The sequence below is a fragment of the Lagopus muta genome, chromosome 3, assembly GCF_023343835.1.
Source record: "Lagopus muta isolate bLagMut1 chromosome 3, bLagMut1 primary, whole genome shotgun sequence".
NCBI lineage: Eukaryota > Metazoa > Chordata > Aves > Galliformes > Phasianidae > Lagopus > Lagopus muta.
Genome location: NC_064435.1, coordinates 83,594,803 through 83,616,179, shown reverse-complemented (window position 1 = coordinate 83,616,179; position 21,377 = coordinate 83,594,803). Strand labels below are relative to the sequence as shown.

The 21,377-nt window shown below is 38.1% G+C and overlaps 1 protein-coding gene across 1 annotated transcript in view; it reads left to right on the top strand.

Annotated features, from left to right (window-relative positions):
- Positions 1–21,377, top strand: part of LOC125691343 (uncharacterized) — a 211,664-nt gene that overhangs the window by 118,912 nt on the left and 71,375 nt on the right. The window contains exons 15-16 of the mRNA XM_048940609.1: positions 5,183–5,271; positions 9,392–9,531. Coding sequence (XP_048796566.1) covers positions 5,183–5,271; positions 9,392–9,531 — 229 coding nt within the window. The remainder of the gene's footprint in view (positions 1–5,182; positions 5,272–9,391; positions 9,532–21,377) is intronic.

Genomic DNA, 21,377 nt, shown 5'->3' with positions numbered 1-21,377 from the left:
ATGCTCTAACTTACATTTAATTTGGAGTGTCAACAGTGCCTGCATTTTCCTTCCCACCAACACTGGCATTCATAACTCCCCTGCCTTCCTCTCATATGAAGCCTGATCTCTTTTTTCAAAACCCCCAGTTAACACATGTACCACAGTACAAACCCTGGAAACATGTGAAATATTTTTCATACATACTGTTAGTCAACTTGTTACAAAAAGGTTGCATTCTGTAAATTTGTGGACATTGACTTCAAATCTGTTGTTCCTTCACAAAACACAGAATGGCTTGGGCTGGAAGGAACCTCAAAGTCCACACAATTTCAACCTCCTGCCCAGGGCTCCATCCAGCTTGGCCTTGAATGCCTTCAGAGATGGGGCATCCACGGCTTCTCTGGGCGGTCTTTGCCGGGGTCTATTCAGTCACTGGGTTAAGAATTTCTTCCCATATGCCACATAAATCTTCGCTGCTTTAGTTTAAAACTGTTCTCCCTTTTCCTATCACTATTGGTCTATTTAAAAAGAATCTAATTCAACCCTATACTCTACCACCTTTCTGTAGTATACCCAGGACAAGTTTTAGATTTCCAGACCTTCCAGTTCAGAAGAATTATTCTGGTTAATGTGCAAGTTAACCAAATATTGTCTGAGCATATTTATAAACTTTAATTTGGAACTATCTCCACATCTGTGGAAAAACATTGCAAGTGGACTGTGTCCTTTCATGACATCAAAAAAGTTTGTCTGAACGAAGCTTTAGAATAACACCTAATAAAGAGTGCATTCAAAGTAACCTAGGAGTCAGTACACTTGCAGGTAATGTTCAGGGTATTCAGAACATATTATGATGTCCCCTCCATAGAAAAATAGACAACAACATCAGCAAAACAAACAATCAGGCAGGGACAGCTTCATTCTACTTATATTGCGTTGTTTGGAAAGAGTTTATTTGTTAAAACATACTTGTGTAGTTGAGAAATGATTCTGTTGAGAGGATTGTATTTATGCTTACAGCCACTTCTGAGACAATTTTGTGAAATCCAGTGAGTCTTCCTTGTAATATTTCTCATTATACTGCAGTGTTTCTTGTTCTTTTAACATGCTGTTTGCTTATGCGTAAGCATTGTATGCAGATGCAAAGTAATTGCTTAAAACAAAAACCCCAAAACTTATTTTCATTGGTAGTTCCTCATGGGTGACACTTTAAAGGGAAAAAAAATATGTTTTAAAATCAGAGTTACTTGTGTTTCTTTTTTTTTTTGTGTGTGCAAGAGGAGTTTCAAACGTCTGAACCTTCTCTTTCTCTACTGGGCTTATTCTCCTCTGAGCTGGACTGTGTAAAAGATTGGGGTGATTCTTGCAGATAGGATCAAATTCAGCTCCTCTCATGGTTGTGCAATCCATGTAATCCACATTCTTCCCTTTTTCCAATGCTAACCACAACGTTTGATTTCCCACAGGACAGGGTGTAACTGGGGAGAGAGTCCAGATTGGATTTTCATGTTATTTTCTATTTCCCTGCTGTAATTTAACCAAGCTGGAGTTTTCTGTGTCTACTATCCCACTTCTGGATGGCACCACTGTAAAATTCTTTCCCCCTGACTGAAACAGCTGTAGCTCTCAGACAGAAGTGTCCTTCATCCTTGTCTATATTGCCTCAGAATAAGTAAAAAATATTTTGAATCAGACCCATATAAGATAACTTCCTAGTTTGTGAATGTCCTGTTTCTTTTCATTTGCTTTTTTTCCCCCAAAACTGAGATGCTCCATTTCATGGTGATAATAATTTCAGGAAAAAAAGAACTGAATATCTAACCTTTCTGTACCAATGTTCAAACAGGATAGGGAGACTAAAATACAAATTTCTGACGTGGTTACTTCAGCTTTGACTACTGCAGGTCCCTTCCCACCCCTGGAATATATCAACTTTTCACAGTAAATTCTATGTATGCAGCCTCTACTTTCACAGCACAGATAACCTGTTTCCCACTCTACTGAAATCCCTGTTTGCATTGACTATACCTACACTTACACTTAAGTTTTTAGAGCATTTTTGAAGCAAATAGGCTTCCATGCTTGCTGCTCTTTGGTTCACATCGCAGAGTGATCTCAGGATCACAAGAACTGGACTCCATAGTGTGAAGCTAAGCAACAAGGTACTCTTTGGTTGTGCTCATTGGGAACTATTGCTCCATCATTTCCTAGGACCAGACAGGAGCAAGCCTGAGAGTAACTCTTCAACACATTCTGTGATCCCCAATACTTATTAGAGTCCTCTAAATTTCTGGAGTTTTACTCCACAGACTCACTCTATTACATCACAGTACTTTTTACAGAAGACATAATAAAAAAAGATAACTTACACCTTTTACATCTGATATGTAGCAACTAAACTCTCTTGGAGACTTTGTACTGCCAAGAAATAAGGCTGCCTTTAGCACTGTCAAGGTCTGGAAACAAAATTCATCTCACCAGTCCTTATCAAATCCAGGTGTTACACTGTGCCCATTCTACCATGATGGATAAAAATGACATCTAATTTTTCCTGTTTGTTTTATACAAATGTGTAGTATTAAGCATTATGGTTGTATTAAGGTTTTTATTGTCTTTGCCAGGCCCTGGTATAATCACACTGTTTGATTCTTATGCATACATTTATTGACTTCCAAATAAACCTATTATCCTGCTCTTGGACCTTCATCATAGGTATAGTATCTATCCTTGATCATTGTTAGTTAGTGCTATTTTCTTTTCTTCTGATTGTTCATAGCATTATGTTCTCTTGTCAGAGAACAAAATGTGTTTTAAGTCAATTTACTAAAATGGTCACTGCTAAGTGCTGTATCTGGACAAAGTTGACGCCTTTGACATTTTCTAAAATGGCAAAAAAAGTGTATTTAAGGTATGATTTATGGGTACTGCATGTCAAAGGAATTCCTATGTTACTACAGTTCCTGATGCAGCCACTGTGACTGCTTCAATGAACGAATTGCTGATAGCATAGCTAGTTAATGATTTATTAGTTTTCTGTGGTCAATTATAACAAGTTATTAAAAAAAAAAAAAGGAAAATGCAATTTAATAATGAAGAATTGTGTGAATCTTGTTTCTTTCTCAGGACTGCTTCATTTTGTGAATGCGAAATAAACAATTTCTACACAGCTCAGTTTTATAAGACACATTTCCTACACACTAAGAGCAACTCCTATGATTAAAAAGTAGACTGGAGTCTTTAGATGTCTTTCTGATTGCTGGCTTCTATTAAAAACTTCTTAAAATAATAGATAGGTTTAATTCCTCAAGCCAAAGAAAAATTATATCATCTTAAGTATTATCCATATTTATTATATTGATGAGACTTGGCTGCAGAGAAAAAAAAGGGAAGCAAAATCTCTTGTATTGCAAGTTTTAAATGTACCAGGCTAAGGTTTACTTAATTGGAACCTCCAGGCAATAAAGGAGCCCTTTTTTAAATTCTGTGAATCTTAATATGCTAAATAATGCAAAGCTTCAACTCTTCAAGCATGAGACACACATCTGGCAGCTTAACATTTAAATTACAGAAAAAAAAAACCACTTCAGTAGTAATTTTCATGAAGAAAAGAATGGGAAATGTATTACAACTAAATTTAATTTCTTTTTAGATTTTTCATCCTGTCTAATTGCAAGCATTTGCCATCTTCTCCTTTATATATTTATTTTCATACAGATTTTTTTTTCTGTACTTTTTATTGATCTTTAATTTGAACAGCTTCTTACTGTTACAGCCGTTGAAGAATTACATTGTGTTTTTACTTAGCAAAAATTGTTCAGAGAAATCTATGAGGAATTAAAGTAATGAGCTCACTGGTATAGCAAGAGAACAACATCCAGAGCCTTACAAATAAAATACAAAAAGAGCGTGTAATGATTAAGTAACAAACTGGAGTTCCTTCTCCCTCCCATTTCTTAAATTTGGGCTATTATTGTTTTCTTTTCAACCAAGCTCTTGTGCTATTCTTTTGACCAAGGTAATTATTTCTTTTTTCATTTGTCTGCAAAAACATTGTCAAAGTCTTCATTATTTCAGCAAAGCTGTTTGGAAACGATTTCAGTGTGCCAAAAAAAAAAGCCCCAAAAAAACACAACACAAAACCCCAAACAAAAAAAAAGCCAACAAATGCACAACAAAGAAAACCACAGTAGCCATCTTTTCAAAGGTATGCTTATATTTTAATATGTGTTTGTGGCTTCGTACACCAGCATATTATGGAATATGTGGAAAAGAATCCAATTATTTATACCGCATCTGCGTAGCAGTGTGACTTATCCAGTAGCTGTAATTTATCCAGTTTCACTGATTTCTGTAGACTCAGATGATGTAAATACTTGTGATTATCTCATCTACTATCGATGCATTTATATACATCTATTAGTCTCTACACAAACCGTAACATTGCATATGCTTATATTGTATGTCTACAGCTAAAATAATTAAGAGCAGATCTTCTCTATTCCATTTTTAAGTACTCTTGACTGCATTTTGTTTAGGGAGAAGTGGAACTAACTGGGAAAAAAAAAAAAGGTGAAATAATCATTAAGTATTTTTTGGCTTATCTTCTATGTGCCATATATTAAGAAATTAGATGCAGAGCTTTATTTCCTTCTCACCACTTCTTGCTCTGATACAGGAGCATATTTTTATTTGCACTGCAGGTCACTGCTTTTCTGAAGTTCAACGAACACACTGCCTTAGCAAATAATGCTTAAAAACATGAGCATTTCTGATCTCTGTGCCTTATTCAGTGGGATTCTTGATGCACAGTCATGGCCATGAGAACAAACTTTTTTCACTTTACAGATGAACACATTTGGGAGTGTTTAAAATATCCTGTACTATTGTTCTTTCTGTGTCTGCTATTTCTTTTTCTATTTATTTTTTCCCCCATAGTCTTCATACAATCAGTATTTCCCGCACCACTGTATTTGAAATCTTCTCTGCATCTATCTTCCTAACGCTTCTGGAAGGTAGGAGAGAACAAACAACCTATTTATAACTAGCACAGAGGGGAAAAAATGACCTGCCTGGAGTCACTCACGATTGCGGTGGGAGAGGGAATAAAAACCAGCTCCTTCCTTTGCAGAACTTTGTCTTACATACCAATATGAAAAGACATCTTTTTTTTTTTTTTTTTTTTTTTTTTTTTTTTCCCCAGAGAATGATTTTTACCAGGATTGCTGTGGTTTTACAGATGAGCAGTGTGGCTTGTTTCAGCTGAAGGATGACCAAGGAGTGCACCACAAGGTATCAGGTTTGTTCTGAGCATCACCATCTCTCATTCACTGTACAGTGAAGTCGTTGGAGCTTCCACTGGTGCCATTTGGGAATAATCTATGTGCACTGTAGTTGCTGGGTTTCTTTACCACTGTGGATTTAATTATGGCTACCATAGGTTTTTATACGGTCGGCAGTATTTCAGTCTTCTGTGTTGATCAAAAAAAAGAGCTAATCTCTCAGCAAAACCAAACCAAAACCAACTAACCATTGAAACAAGCAAACAGAAAAGAAGAAATAATCTTCAAAAGTGGATGAGGAAAGATGATTTGATAATCAGAAAACAGCAGGCTGATCAATGCTGCACTGCAAGTTGATATTATTTCAACAATCATAGAGTCACAGAATGGGCTGGGTTGAAAAGGATCTCAAAGACCACCTAGTTTCAACCCCCTGCTATGTGCAGTGTTGCCAACCACCAGACCAGGCTGCCCAGAGCCACATCCAGCCTGGCCTTGAATGCCTCCAGGGATGGGGCATCCACAGCCTCCTTGGGCAACCTGTTCCAGTGCTTCACCACTCTCTGCGTGAAAAACTTCCTCCTAATATCTAACCTAAAATTCCCCTGTCTCAGTTTAAAACCATTCCCTCCTATGTATCTATAACCTTCCAGCCCACATCACTTTGAGCAGAAGATCCTTACCACTGGATCCTTCTTTGTATTCTTATTCCTAGTAACTCGGTCAAGTACATAATTAATGCATTATGGATCTAAGGTATTTTCTAAGGGAGGATGCCAATTTTCTCTGTAACTGTTGCTCCACAGTAACTATGTATGAATTATGGCTTCAAATATGAATATTCAAAATAACAGTTCTGGCAATTCATCTCTCCCTCATTCTAGGTCTACTCTGAAACATTTTAAACAATTTTAGTTGTCCTTGGAATAAAGTCATCATGGTTAAACACTACTCAGAGTACTCACAATCTTGCTTAACATGTGCATATTAAATATATATAATAAATACCCAATAGCTGGAAATTATTGTTGCAGCTTTGATTTTACATAATTGATGATGATGTGCACATACATATTCATGGACTAAACCTGATTGGTTAACAGGAAATTCCCTGCATTTCAAATGGCTAAGATTTCGTGTTGTTTCTTTGGTGAGGAAAGGAAAATTTGGAGAAATCAGAGTTGTATATAAACGTTTGCAGACTGATGTGCACATGTGTGTGTAGTCCTATATCTATAGGAAGACCAATTTAAGTACTGATGGAGTGGGTGTAATAGGCAACGCAACCCAACCCATGGGAGTGGCAGAGTGAAATTCATTTCCTACAATCCCATAATAGCACATTGCCTTTGAACAAAATGCCATGCTCCTATAGGAACCTCAGCCATGGCTAACTCTGAAAGCCACATTAAAGTGACCTGGTTTCAGCAAGGTGTGTTAGCTCAAGGGTGATTCAGCAATGTCTAACCCCTTTGGACACCATGAAATGACTCACAAGCTTTCAGTTATTGACATGTTTAAATAGATTTCTGAACTGCATGTCCTGTGAGAATTGTTCTGCACAAAAGAAACGTGAGCACATGAAATCTAATTTCAAAGGTTTTAAGAGCCCCTCTCTTTTAATGGGGTGACTGAATCCTAATGTTGAAAGAGATCTATGTATTATCATGTTCAGGATTTAAACACTTGATCTGAATTATGTCATTTGAGTCTATTTTATATATCCGGAACTGAAACTGTCTTCTAAAATAATTTTACTCAACAATCATAAATTGGATGCAATTGCAAACTAAAGTAATTTAGGGCAGATGTAAGGGGAAAGACAGCGATTTATGTAGGGGATTATTCCCCTTAGCTTTCCCTTTTCCTTCTGTAAGTAGACTTTTATCAAAAAAAAAACAAACAAAAAACAACCACAACACACCAACCACAAACATTGAACCTTGGGGGTCTCACTTTTTTGGGAAAGGTAGAATATACCCGCAAAAACAGAGGTGTTCCTCCTGCTTCCCCAAATCTTCTGTGCTATAGAGGTGTGTAGTCTCCCACTGAGTATCTTCCAAGTGGTGGTCATTAGTGACAACTTAGTGTCATGTGAAATAAGCATGCACACATATGCATATATTTAAGATATAAAATGATGGCTGCGAAGTGCTGCTGGTCAGTGAACACAGTGCTGCTGGTCAGTGAAATCCATGAGAAGTAAAATACATTTCTGAGGCTTTAGACTCATTCTCATGCATGTAAGTGAGCTCCTGCTGTTGTTCTTCAAACAACATCAAAAAGTCTCATAGAATTGCAGTCATAATACTTTCCAACACCTTTGACATTTATGTCTTAAATAATGTTTTCATATGTATTTTGCACAAGGGCCAGTTGCATGGAGACCATGTCAGTGCAAGCAAAGTACTTTGCACACACTATCGAGAATGAATCCTTGACTTTTTCCTAGGGTATTAGTTCAGTCATGTGGCTAGGTGAAAGTGCAATGCTATCTATAGCTGCCTGGTGTTAGTATTTAAAAACAGCTTTGAGCATGCTACTCACTTCTAGCCTGCCTTAAGTATTCATATTTACACAGAATAACTATTGGCTATATATTCCATTCCTTGTGGCAGCTTTTCCAGTGACTGCTGAAAATAGATTTTATCGTATTTACTGATAACCATGATTAGCATTATGTAAGTATGGATATGAACCTCTCTCTGTTATATCTATAAGCCTTAAATTAAAATTCAAAATAGCTGTAGTCTATGTAATCCCAGTTTCAGAATACAAATATGCCTTTTAGAGCAAAATGTTTAACTCTGTAAAAAAATAAATAATTTTTTTAGGTAGTTCTCATAATCAACAAAATATATAGTGAAATGACTACCTCTAATGCTAAAGCTGTGTTCCCTGGAAACTTAGATTTTTGAGATCTACAGAATAAACTTGGATATTTTGTTCATTGCGGGGTCATAAATGGTAAGATCAGGAGGGACCTTAAGTCATTTAGCTTGTCTTCTAGGATGTGTAGTTTACACAGATTTATCTAGTTTGGATCATTAAGACATCAACACCTAGCAGACCCTTCACAGGCTTTGCTGTTGTTCCTAGGAGGATATTAATATATAGCTTTGTTGTCTCCTGCTGATGTCCATTTGGTAAGTTATGACCTTATAGTATCTCTTGGTGGAAGTGATGCTGAGACATCTGAGCAGGGACAGTTAATACTAAGCACTTCAGCGAAAGGTGATACCACTGTTAAACTATTTGGCCTGAATAAAAGCCAAATCATTCCAGAGATAAGCATGGATTAAGACTCTGTACTTTGTATTACACTGAAAGATGCAGTACTGTCCCATCTTTCTCCTCTCTCATGCTGGCACCAGCGCAGGTGGCCTGGATCACAACGGGTCCAGCTGAGAGCTAACCCACTTATAAAAAATGAAAAGGAAAGAGGCCAAATAGTGATCATTTCCTTCTCTGATCAGTTCCCTCCATATGCTTTACTGTGCGGATGTCCAAATTTTTGTGCTGAAAATGTATGGTGTACAACACAGGGAAAAATGAGCAGCTAGAATGTGAGATGTCCATCTCACAGCCCATGGGCTGCATGTAGCCTGGCACAGCTCTCACTGTGGCACTGCCCCACGCCATCATAGCAGCAGATCTGCCTCACCAAGCAGCCCAGCCTGACCCTGGGTGCACATCATTACAACAACCATACACTGATGTGAAGCTGACACTGACTGGGCTGAAACGAGGGCACATGGAGAGTGCAGTGCAGTGCTGACTCAAGTGATGGCAAACAACTGTAGGTGTTGTGATACAGTGGCTAAACACGGTCCTGTGAACAGTGAAAAACATGCAGCCGTGCTTTCTGTTTTGATACAGGAAATTGAGGATAGGCTTCAACACTGCAAAAGAAAAAACAAAAAAACAACCCAAAAAACATCAGTTCATGTTTGTTACTCCATTTTCAGATGATGTAAATACATTATTTGCAAATACTCAAAAGGAATATATAGAATTGTAATCAGATGTTCAATTCAAAAGTTTGAAGCAGGGTGAAATTGGCACTTTGCTACTGCACCCAACCAATTATTAACCATACTATTCTTTTTTTTTTTTTTTTTCATTTCAAGTTCAACTGGAATAACCCTCCTGAAGAACACTATCAAGAAAAATCAAGTGCTATGAACAACACAAACCTAGAAGAAGGAAAAGCATCTTCAGAGAGCAATTTTTACTTGGAGGAGTTAGAGAAATATACCTTTTCTGTGTGGTAAGTAATCTCAGCACCAAATCACTTCACAATCCAAAGTATCTTTTGTTGTTATTGTTACATAGAGGTATCTAAATTCAGATGAATATTATAAAGCTGCAAGTCCAACCTGCAAAGTTTGCCTTTGTGCATGCAAGTTATGACAGACATCATAGGCTATTTCCACCAAACTTGTTTTTCTATATGTATGCTATTTTTTTCAGATAAATAGTATTTCATTTTCTTCTCTTTGTTCATTATTGCCTATGGCATTATTTACAACATGCACGCCCTGTGTGGAGTATAGAAATACTGATTTTCTTGTACATTCCGTCTCAATGGAACTTTATAAAGAAGAATTAATTTTTATATCCCAAATCATTTTAAAGTAAGGAAGATGTGTTATTTTCCTTTCCCAGATAAGAGCGAGAGGCAAGATATGCCTAGCATTTATAAGCAACAAATGATTTGGTTTTTCTTCTACTCTATACTACTGTATATTGTACATCTCTGGCACCTTTTGTTTTCTGAAAATCATCCCATAGCCTCAAGCAGAGAATCCAGAAAATGAACATCAGAGTAGGATAGACATCTTGAAAATTTGGTTTCAAATGATATCTCTATCAAAACAATATAGGATTATTTAATTAGGCAAGTCAAGAATCCTCCAGCATTGCTAGTCTTGGGAACAGCCTGTTGTTCTCTACTTTGCCACTTTTTGCATTGGAAGTTTGGCAGGAAGCAAGGTAAAGACCCTGCAGAAACCAGGTGCGTTTCACTATAGAAACCTGAACCAATTTGTAGAGGTGGTCAGCTCTTACTATTATATTCTACTTGTCTCAATGTTCTAATTAGATTAACCATATTATCATCAGTGCTTTCCATCTCAAAATGCTTGATTTCTGTGTTAATGAACTTCAGTGTCTCTTCTGTTCCTTGCAGAAGTTATGGTGATCCAAATAATATTTTAAGTTAGCAGCTGGGCAGCACTGATCTTCCTTTCCAAAGCCATTCAACTTGAAAGTGTTGTTAAAGGCATCCAAATCCACTCTTCCTTAGCAAGGAAGAATTCCTGAAACACACATTGGTTTCTGGTCACTACTCAGGGTGTTGAACTGGTGGCCTTTGCACCAGTTTTTTTTTTTTCTTTTTTTTCTTTGCTCCCCAGAGGGAGCAGCCATGTGCCTCAGTTGGCATGCACCTTGCAGTTTGATGTGGGAATCAAGAGAGAAACATAGTTCTTCCCCTTTTCTGTTGTACCTTTTCCTCTCTTTGACCCTTTTGAGGAGGATATAGACACAAAGCTTGGTGCTGATACAGACAGTGGCTTTTTGATAAATATAGTGGAAATGCTACATCATGGCTTGAACCAGTGATTGAGCACTTGGTGTGAAGTCAGGGCTAGCCCAGGTGCAAGCTATGCACCTGAGTGATCTGAAGGGATGGAGCCAGGATTCCCCCCTTCCCAGACCTCATTTAAGGGTTGGCAGTGGCGATAAGACTATTTTGCTGGAAATCCCTGTATACCTGAGTCTTTCTTAAAGTAAGTAGTTTCTTTCCTTTATTTGTGTGCCCATGGTTGTTGCATTTGAGCATGACCTTACTTGCTGCAGCCTAGGACCTTGCTACTCTGCTGTTGTTGTTGTGCTTTCCATTGTGTTTCAATAAGACAAGAGGTAACAGCCTTAAGTTGTGCCAGGGGAGGTTCAGGTTGGATATTACAAAAAGCTTATTGTCTGAAAGAGTGTTGAGGTACTGGAACGGGCTGCCCAAGGGGGTGTTGGGGACACAGTCTCTGGAGGTGTTCATGAAGTGTGTAGAAGTGGTACTTAGGGACATGGGTTAGTGGGCAATGTTGGTGGTAGGTGGATGGTTGGACTAGATGATCTTAGATATCTTTACCAACTATAATTCTGTAATTCTGTGGTTTGCTGAGGTTTCTCGAGGGGTCAGATCCCTGTCTGAGTTACAGGGTGCAGGCTGTGTATTTCTGATACAAAATGAAAGCTGCCAGGTACTCTTCACATGGTCTGTGCTGTCTGGCCTCAGTGGAGACAACTGAGACTAGTATTTTATTATTACAATATGCCATTCTATTTACTGCCTCTGCCATCCTCTTTGAAATAAACACCAGAGCTTGCTTTATTTACTTATTTATTATGTGAAGGTCCCGTGAGGTTGGAACAAAACAGAATTTAGAGACAGTGTCTTTGTTTCCTGCTTCGCTAGTGGTAAAAAGCCATCTTTATTGGAAAGGAAAAGAACGGGAAAACGAATCACTCAATTTTCGATAAAGTAATGTAAATATTATAATTAGCATGCTACTTAACAGACGTGTTTTTAATCATGACTTTTTAAACTGAGAGTTAACTCAGTTTAAATGTATTTTTGTAATTGAAGGACTATCAAATACTGTGTGAGTTGTTAGCTGCATTTGCTAACACATCAGTATGAGGTTCCAGTTGTTGCTTTTGTCTTTATTTTCTCCTTTCTTCTCTCCCACTTTCTTCATGAAAGAACATCAACTCCTCTTTGTCTGTTTCCAGACCTTCCTCTCCTCTAGGACTGCTACCTTTTAAAAAATGCAATGCAAGATAATTAGCTACTACAAAATTTTTTAAGAGGACTGTAGATCTGGGGGCAGCTTAGATCTCCATAAACTTCAGAGTTTTAGATGTTCCAAGATACAATCTGAGCAATTTCCTTGATCTTTTATTGCAGCTGGTAAATCATTTATTGGAGCAGGTTATTTTATGGAATCCTCTTTAAAAACAAAATCCCATAAAATGTTTTTATCATAAAATACTGCACGACCAACAGTCTTCAAAGCTGTATATACACTGTATTAATTAAAAGCTAGTGTTGTACTGTGGCAAGTATGCAGTCAGTCTCAATCTTTTTTTCCTCTGCCTCTCCTGATTATTTTTTTTCCTCTCATCTTCTCTTTTCTTGTAGGGCTTTCCAAAGGGGAGATGGGAGAGCATGAGCAAAATTTTCTTTAGCAATCAAAAATATTTTTGTGATAATTATGATTTCCATCCCCCCCTACTGTTGCAGCATGCTTGTCCTCTTCTGTTCAGATTAATCTGACAGTGGTGCCTCACATCCGTAGGCCATAGTCAACCCTCCTTATAGTGGGCATTATATGCACATGTAACAAAAAGATTATTCTGGCTCCAGGAGCCCATAGCCTTCAACCTTGATCTCGCAGCCTGCCTGAGCAGCTCCTCCCCTGTGCCCAGATGCATCCTTGCTGAAAGCAACAGGCTTTGCTTACAACCACCAAATGGACGGGGATGAGCACAACCTGTATAAAGAGAGAGAGCAGGTTAAGACAACACATGCATGTGGTCAGGTATTAAAAGGAGGTGGGCACAGCTGGTGTGATCAGCCCCAGGGAAGCTTTGCAGGTGTTGCTACAGAGCTGCCTGCAGGACCTGGCCTCCCACCACAGCTTTTCTGAGCTCCTTTCGCTCAGCAATTGGTCTTTCTATAACCAAGAGCCCACACAGCCCACAGCAGAACGTGAATATTTCTAGTTTTAGTGGCTATTGTCTAAATTAGGTGAAATCTATAAGCTTGAGAGAGAAAACGTTTGGACAAGCTTCAGCCCTTACAGCCTCAAACCTTCTGTCAGGAGCTTTCTGGCTGCTTATTCTTTAGTTCCCCAAGGAAAAAAGTTCTTCATGGCTATTTGTCACTATAAAGGCAGATTTTCTTGAAGTAATACCTGCAGATGGGAGAAATAATTTTGGCACTTGAGCATTTTAACACTACTTCTGATGTGCAGTTGTATTTGAGTTAGAACTGCACAGATTGCAAGAACTTTCATCTGTTTTGATACCCTCAAATAAAGGCATAGTGTCTGGGACTCTAGAAATCTTCAACTTGACCTCAAATAATGAATTAGCAGCTTCAGATACAACTGATGTATCATCAAATACAGCTCTTAAGGATTAATTTTGTGCACTAATATAAAGTAATGATCATCCTTTGTCTTCGTGCAATTAGCTTGGAACCTATGTGCCTGTAGCTCAGACAGGCTAAATGATGTTTGAAATTCTTTCTCCCCTCTGCTCCAAATGTGTCAAGCTGACTCTTTCCAGCTTCTGGAAAAGCAATTTACTGCAGCCATTCGGGGATGCAGCCATGTTTTGCTCAAGGTAGCTCAGGAGCAGGCTAGATGATGTGTTTCAAAAGGATCAGATAGCATCTTGAGCGTCAGTAGAGAGTAAATCTATCTAGATTTACATACTCACACCTCTAAAATACCTGGGCTTGGATCAGGCATTGTTTCTGACTTGTAGCCATTCAGGAGCAGCCTTGGTGTGAGATGGGCAGGATGGGGAGAACAGCATGCACTTGGCAGCACACACCAGCCTAGACAAGGCAGATGGACACGATGAGCCATTTGTAGCGCTGCACTTGTAACCCTTATGGTATTTTCTGGTCAAACTCATGAGCACACCGAGGGAAAGGAAGGGTTAACTGTAAGCAGCACAATATAGTAAAGTAGGTCTTTAATAAAAACAATAAACTTCCAATTTATAACACTCATGCGATTTGACATTGAAATAAATGCAGATGCTTCTTTGCTTGGTGTATTCCCTGTTGTGCTTTCTAAAGCACCTTCACATATGGTTTGCCTTGTTCCTGTGAAACTGCTTGTTGTTTATGTCACACAAACAGAACAGATTGAATTTACACTGAGTAAAGGGATGATGAATTGAATGTTGGAGGAGAATCCTTGTCTGAGCGTTTAAAATTTGTTCAAAATTAGTGTTGCATGTTTAAATAGTTTCTGTAGAATCTCCCTTGAGCTTCTCTAAAGATTTCATTAAAATAAAAAAAAAATGGTGTGGCTGCCTATAAATGCAACCTTTTACTCAAATATGTAACATTTACCTAAGAACAAAGGTCAAATTTTACCAGTTTTTTTATAGCTGTTCTAATACAACCTGCTTCATGCACTATATATAAAATACTATCATTAAGCGTGGGTGTTCAACTTTCTTTTTGGAAAGGAGACTGGCTTTTTATCCCTTGCTTTATGAAGGTCTAGTTCTTTGAAAATTACTTTAAGGAAGTAATTTCAGTGATTTCTGAGATGCCTACATCTATGTTCCTACTTCTGTTTCAAACTGGAAACCAGTTCACATATTCCAAGACGCAAATTTAAGGGTAAGCCATGTTTAAATGTTTACTATTGTCTTTGAATACTTGCAAATATTTGATATATCCTTCCTAAAAATGCTGTGCTTTGGCCAAGTGAGCATGGAGTACCACCATGTTCAGTCCTGATTCTGGACTATTCACAGGAGTTTTGTTCTGCAGGCGAGTCACAGCAGGATGCAGGTCATTTTTTTTTTTCCCCATGTGTTCAGATGTCAGATCATTGTTGGCATTGGTGCATGTCCTTGCAATTTTGCAGATTGAGTTTTTGGTGTTAGACTGGTATGTATTTCTGTGAATTTTTAGCTTTATTTTTAGCTGTGTGGGGCCCTGTGTGGGTTAGTTTAGCTTGTTGTGGTGAGTGTTTACTTTCTAGGTAACTTTACTCAATAGACAAAGCATTAAATACAGCTACATTGTTTTTCCTGATCTCACAAGACATCTGCTGCTTCTTTTCACTTGCTGCCATTCATAAATGGGCAATGTCGAATGAAATGCGTACACGTAGAGACTGTGTTCCTTTGCAGTCTGGTGTCAGTGAAGAACAGTACGTCTGTATGGATGTGCTGTGATGCATAAGCTGGTGCAACTTAAGGGTGAACGATGAATAAGGTGTAGATCCTGCTGATACACAGGTGGAAATGGAGAGGGCCAAGCTGCATGAAGACAAAGTGGAAGGCACAAGCATGTGCAATCTGCTACCTCTACTGAAATTTAAGTAATAGAAGTGGCGTAAAAACATAGATTGGGATAATCAAATGTAATGAGTTTGTAAATTCCTGAATGTGGATTCACAGAGTAGACAATGAGAAAAATGGTTGCCCTCAAGTCCAACAGTGCCAGAGGGAGGGCTGGTTGTCTGTCATTATATGCTGTAAATTCCATCTTTGGTTCCTACTGTATAACTCGCTTAAATATTTGTAGCCATAACCTTCACCAGTTTAATATCATTTGAGTTCCCTTCTAGCTACAACGCACTCATTTTCATGTTTTACACAACATTTGATATTACCAGAAATAAATGCTAAGGAAATACAAATCTATTCAGAGCTATCTTTTATAGAACACTTTTGCAAAGCCTTCCAATGTCTATGCACACAGTGGATTTTGCCCAAATTTGTATCACTGCAGTGACAGGAACATTTAATATTGCAAGTATCTATTTACTTCATCACAGTTATGCTTGAAATTAATTTTATTCATGTGTTCAGGGTGGTGAGATGAGTTGGCAGCTGCTGCCCTGCCTCCTGCAGTTTCCTGATCTGTGGAACTTCACTAGCTTAGAGGTGGCCTTCTAGCAGTGGGGAGGAGGAACTGGTGAAATAAATCCTTCAGCAGGCACTGAGGGTTGAGTGATCAGTGGGTGACTGCTTTCTGATGGTGTCAGTGAGGTTTTTTTTTCCACTGGGGACTAACATTCTCAGGCAGAAAGGAGCAGTGGGCTCAGTCCTTGAGCAACTCCATTAATAAAATCAAGTTTTCATAGAGATGTTGGCAAGGAACTTGTGTAGTTGCTGTGTGTTTATATATAATGGAGGAGGAGGAGCAGGCAAATGCTCCCCCGTACTGTAACAGACAAGCCACTGTTTGCCCTTGCCCTCTTTGGGAGAACAGCTGTACAATTCTCTGCTATAATGCTTGTTTCCCTCTCTTCCTCCCACTTAGAGAATTCCTGTTTGGTGAAAGTGAAAGAAGATAGCAGTAGTTGAGGGAAAGCTGTTTATGGTGTTAGAGTATGGCTTTCATGCACGAAATCGTTAATTTCTCCTCTTAAATACTGGGAATGTTGAGTGTCCAGTCTCTGAGCCTGGTCAGAGTCAAGTCAAGTCAGAATATTACCTGCTTTTCTCCCTCATAAATATTTTAGACCATTTAGCATTATTTCCTGCTCAGCACAAAAGCACTTTTTTGACATAGCTGAATTGCTTTTCACTTTCTTTCAGCTCAAAAGAAGGCATAAGACTTTGTAAGCTAGCTGTGCTGCATTGGGTAAAGAGAGGTGTGTGGTGGTTGCTTGTCATTTAATACACATTTTGTTTTCATGACTTAGAGAAAATGACATTACTGATGACTAGCAGAGAAAAGAAAAGCTGTGAGTGCACCCTACACGGTCATTTCTAATGAACAGATTGAATAAAAATAATAGGTGCATTACATAGCTAACTGTCACATCTTCAGGGCACTACAGTAAATAAGTGGGACTTATACATGTGCATTAGTAGCAAAGTGGGTACCACGCTTTGGATCCTATTGAGTACAGTGTGGAGGGGGGGAAAAAAAAAAGATAGATTGCTGCTTTTTATCTGTCACTGCTGAGGCACAGAAACATAGACCATATGTATGTAAAACAATTTTGTTATTTCAGTAAATTCTCTAACTCTTTCTGTTGTAGCCTGTAGCAAAATGTATAAGTAGCTGAAGATCCTGGTGGGATAGTTCTGAATCTATCAGAATAAAATACCTCTGCAGAGGCATAATTATTATTAAATACACAGTGATGTGTGACAAAACAACCAGATAACTAGAAGGTTCTCTGCCCTTGCAAACTTACAGTATAAAATGAGACACTTTGCAAAGGGTAAGAATATGAAACTGTGATGGCAATATGAAAAGATGAAGAGAAGGAAAGTTTGAGCACATATGGGTCTTTTAACTGGTGACTCTTGGAGGTGATGTTAAAAGTGTGAGTGTTCACTGAAATAATAAGGTGAGAGGCTGAAGTTCAGAAGTGAAGATGCTGGAATGGGGTAGCCCTCATATGTAGTTATGTTAATGGCTAAGAGTTCGCTTTGTCTTATGACAACTCTCTGGCTTAACTTGTGAGCTTATTGGTACTGAGATCTAATCATACATTTGCATTAGGTCTTTGCTGAGTGATAATGACTAGCATTCCAGGATTTGTTTTATAGGATTCAAAATGATGAAACTCCAGTTTCAGCCATTCTTTCTTGCAGATCTCTTGAATGCTACGTCTTTATCACAGATATGCAGAAATGCCCTGACTTTTAGTCCTCCAGTCTAAACAGTTGCAGGAGTTGAGAGCTGGGGACAGAACAGAAAAATTCCTATTTGTTGATCAGCCCTATTACTCAGAATTAGGGAGAAGCTATTTCACAGAGCTTTTAACTAACTACTCATGTGACATGTTCTGTATTGTTTCGCCATTAATCCAAAAATTACTGTTCCCTTTGAAGCTTGCTTTATATAGAAGAAGCAATGCTACCCTTAACCAGTGTATCCCTTTATACAGGGTAACTGTCTGTGTTTGCATTTGCATGGAATTTCAGATAAATGTAGCGTAAGGGCCTTATAACATCTTTAGTTTTTTTTTGATAAGTTATGATATTTCAAAGTTGGAATAATTTCCATTTCAAAACATTGCATCATGATCTTCAGCTTCCGAAAGACACTCATGTATTTTTGTGCCACAAGTATTCAATTTAGCCTTATATTTGACAGGAGTTTTGAGGAAAGAAAAGATTCTTTTGTCTCTGTGTATCTGTCTTCCTGTCTCTGACTTTAACATATGTGCATTAGGTATTGGGTTTGACCTACAAAATGACAGAGAGCAAAGGGTGAAAGAAGTGTATTCAGTCCAGTTCATCATGTGATAAAGCACAGTGTATGTGGAGGAGTGCTTCCCTGTCTGTTCATGGATCATATATTTAAGTATACGATCCATTTGAAAGAATCTCCAACAAAACTGGGCACTACCTGTAAGAATGAGAATATTGTCAGTGTGGTAGCCTCACTCATTCCTCAGCTTTCAGGAAAAAATATGACAAATGGAAGCTTTAGCAACGATAACCATGCCTGTATTTTTAGCTCAGGGCTGGAAACAAATAAATACTCATTTTCTGGATTTGAGATGCTGAAGGGAGGTCAATATCTGATACTGGAAACTAAACATTTTATTGTGGCTTTAGGTGGAAATATGCTTCCTTGATATCTTTATTCAGTTCCTGAAACACAAGAAATCCGGATGCTGAGGTCATATCAGGACCGTCCAGATACTGGCCCACAGAATGGCTCCAACCAACATCTGAGCAGCTTTCAGCAATGCCTTGTCATTGTACATGCCCAGAAGCTTAATATCAGCTCTGCTGTGGTCACAGGGATGTGACTGTTGTGCACTGCCACCAATCTGCAGACATGTGGGAGATTAAAAATTCTACCAAATAAGCTTTTACTTTTGGTTGGTTTCTCAGGTAAATTCATCATGCTATGTTAATAATCTAATTCTGGGAGAGTTACTTCAGGGTTTTACGATCATTATTAATTTTAGACACATTGCCAGGCTTCAAAAGTGGGTCTACATTCCACATGCATCAGGAGTAGCCTTTTCCTACCTCAAGTAATGTTACAGGAACAATAAAAAATTCTTGCTACTAGGAATGTGAAGCTCTGTGGGACTTAGATGGGACCTGACATTTATACAGTTCATCACTACTGTAGATCAAGGAATGCTACTTTTAGCAAAGAATGCATATTCATTCTTTTTTTGTTAACCTTTGCTTCAGTGCTTTCATGACAAGATTGTATGGGTATGTAGCTGTGTTTTAACAGTTTTTTAATTTCAGTTGTTGCTTGAAGCACTATGCTGGAAATTAGACACTTTTAGTAGTTCAATTATTGTTGATTTATTCATCCCTCTTGTAGATACAGTGAATGTAGTTACTATAGTAAGGTTATCTAGTTCTGAATGCCAAATGCCAAGTTTCAGAGCTTACATCTTGGCAACTGCAAGACTTATTGGCTTGGAATTTGTCATGCCAGCAGTGCTGCCTTATAGCATTTATTTCACAGATTTTCATTAAATGGAGGAAGATGAGAGAACAGTGTTACTAGTGACGCTGTGCATCAAACTGTTTACTAATGGCCCAAGAAAATCAGTTCAAAATAAAGTATTCAAGGCTTCGTTCTGCCATTTTCCTAGACTTCAATGAAAGAACGATGGCATTACACAGTGTATAAAGATATAAAAATGCTAATATGGACAGATGATTTATATAACATCACCCGTTTTGAAAAAAAAATGGGAAGCTTAGAACAGCATAATGAACTAAAAACTGTTGCACAGCGCTTAACGTTCATTAACTTTGTTGTAATTTCTCTTTTGGGGCAATTAGTCAGCAGAAACTTGTTAAATTCCACCAGCTTTAGCATCTGCTTTCAGTATTTTTCTAAAGACAGCAAATGCTTCGGTAACACACGGGCAAGTCCTCAGCTGAAGTGAGTTGTTAAAGCACCATTTCCAGTGGAGTGATGACAATTTACTCTGACTGAAGTGTAAACTTTCATGTTAACCTGCTGTAATGCTTTCCATCACACTCTAGACTGTCTACGTTTGAAATATAATGCACCTACTGGCATTTAAATTAGCTATCGTTGGAGTCATCTGTCACACTATAATCTTTCCTAGTCACTTGTAAGGTCCTCCACCATTTAGCCTCCCGCTACTCTTTGATAGTGTGCCTTGTGCTGATGTTACTGTATGTCTGAAGTTATCAGCTCTTATCTTTGCTTGTCACTACTTCCATGTGCATCTTTGACTCCCTTTCACTTGGGGACAACTCCTCATAGAATCATTAAGGTTAGAAAAAGACCTCTAAGATGATCTAGTCCAGCCATCAACCACTCATGACCGCTGTGCCCACTAAACTATGTCCCTAATTCGTGACATTCATGAGGTCACTTCTTTAATCCCACCCTCCTCAAAGAGCTAGAAATCATCATCTAGCTCTGCTTGGAGTGATGAGAACTTGAGAGTGCTAAAACTAGTGTGATGCTGGATGAAAGCACATCACTACAAGTGCCCTTCTGCTTAAACTTGTTTAATTCAGTGCTTTGTTACAACCTTTTCAAAACGTTAGTTGGCAATGTTACTGGTTCATATAACACTGATACTTCTAGAACAATAATTAAAAAAAAAAGCCAGTTATTTGCATTTACTGTTTAACTACAACAGGACTGCAACTTGTCAGTGCTGCTGCAGTCATCTAAATGGTTGTACACAAGTATGAAACTGATTGTAAATAGTTTGGCCAAAAACTGCATCTGGCATATGAGAATGAGTACATTCAGTGGAGCTATCCATAATTAGCTGATTAGTAACAACCCATGTACTGTAGGTATTTCTTTATTTCAGTGGCTGTCATCAATTAAAAGTGTCATCTTTTAGGATTAAAATGAAAAATCACTAATACTCCTGCTTAATTTCTAGCTTGCAGCTTTCATTTAGCATAAGTAATGCAAAAGCTTAAACTGGAACAAGCATGAGCTCTTGACCATTGTCATTATTACTTCTAAGAGGCTGAGGATTGTATTCTGTGCTGGAATTGAAAACACTCCGTGCTGAAGTTTTCTCTAAAAGCTTTTAACTAAAGTGTGAAGACTTTAGCTCTACTAAAACCATGCCTGTTGTGCTGCGCTTTGTCATTGCTTTGTTTTCTGAACTAAAACAAAAAGATGCTTTTTTATTTTTTAAAAGGAATCGCTGATCCTAAGCTATATCAAAGCTCGGTATTCTTTTGATCAATATTTCTTTTTCTGATTTTGAGTGCCTGCTTCAGATCCACTGACTTATTAACTATTTACATTACTTGGCGAATTTATAGTATTTCTAATTTATTTATAGTCCCATTTTCCTCATTAGTGTTGCACAGGTTTCTTAGGCAGTTGAAAACACCTGCTAT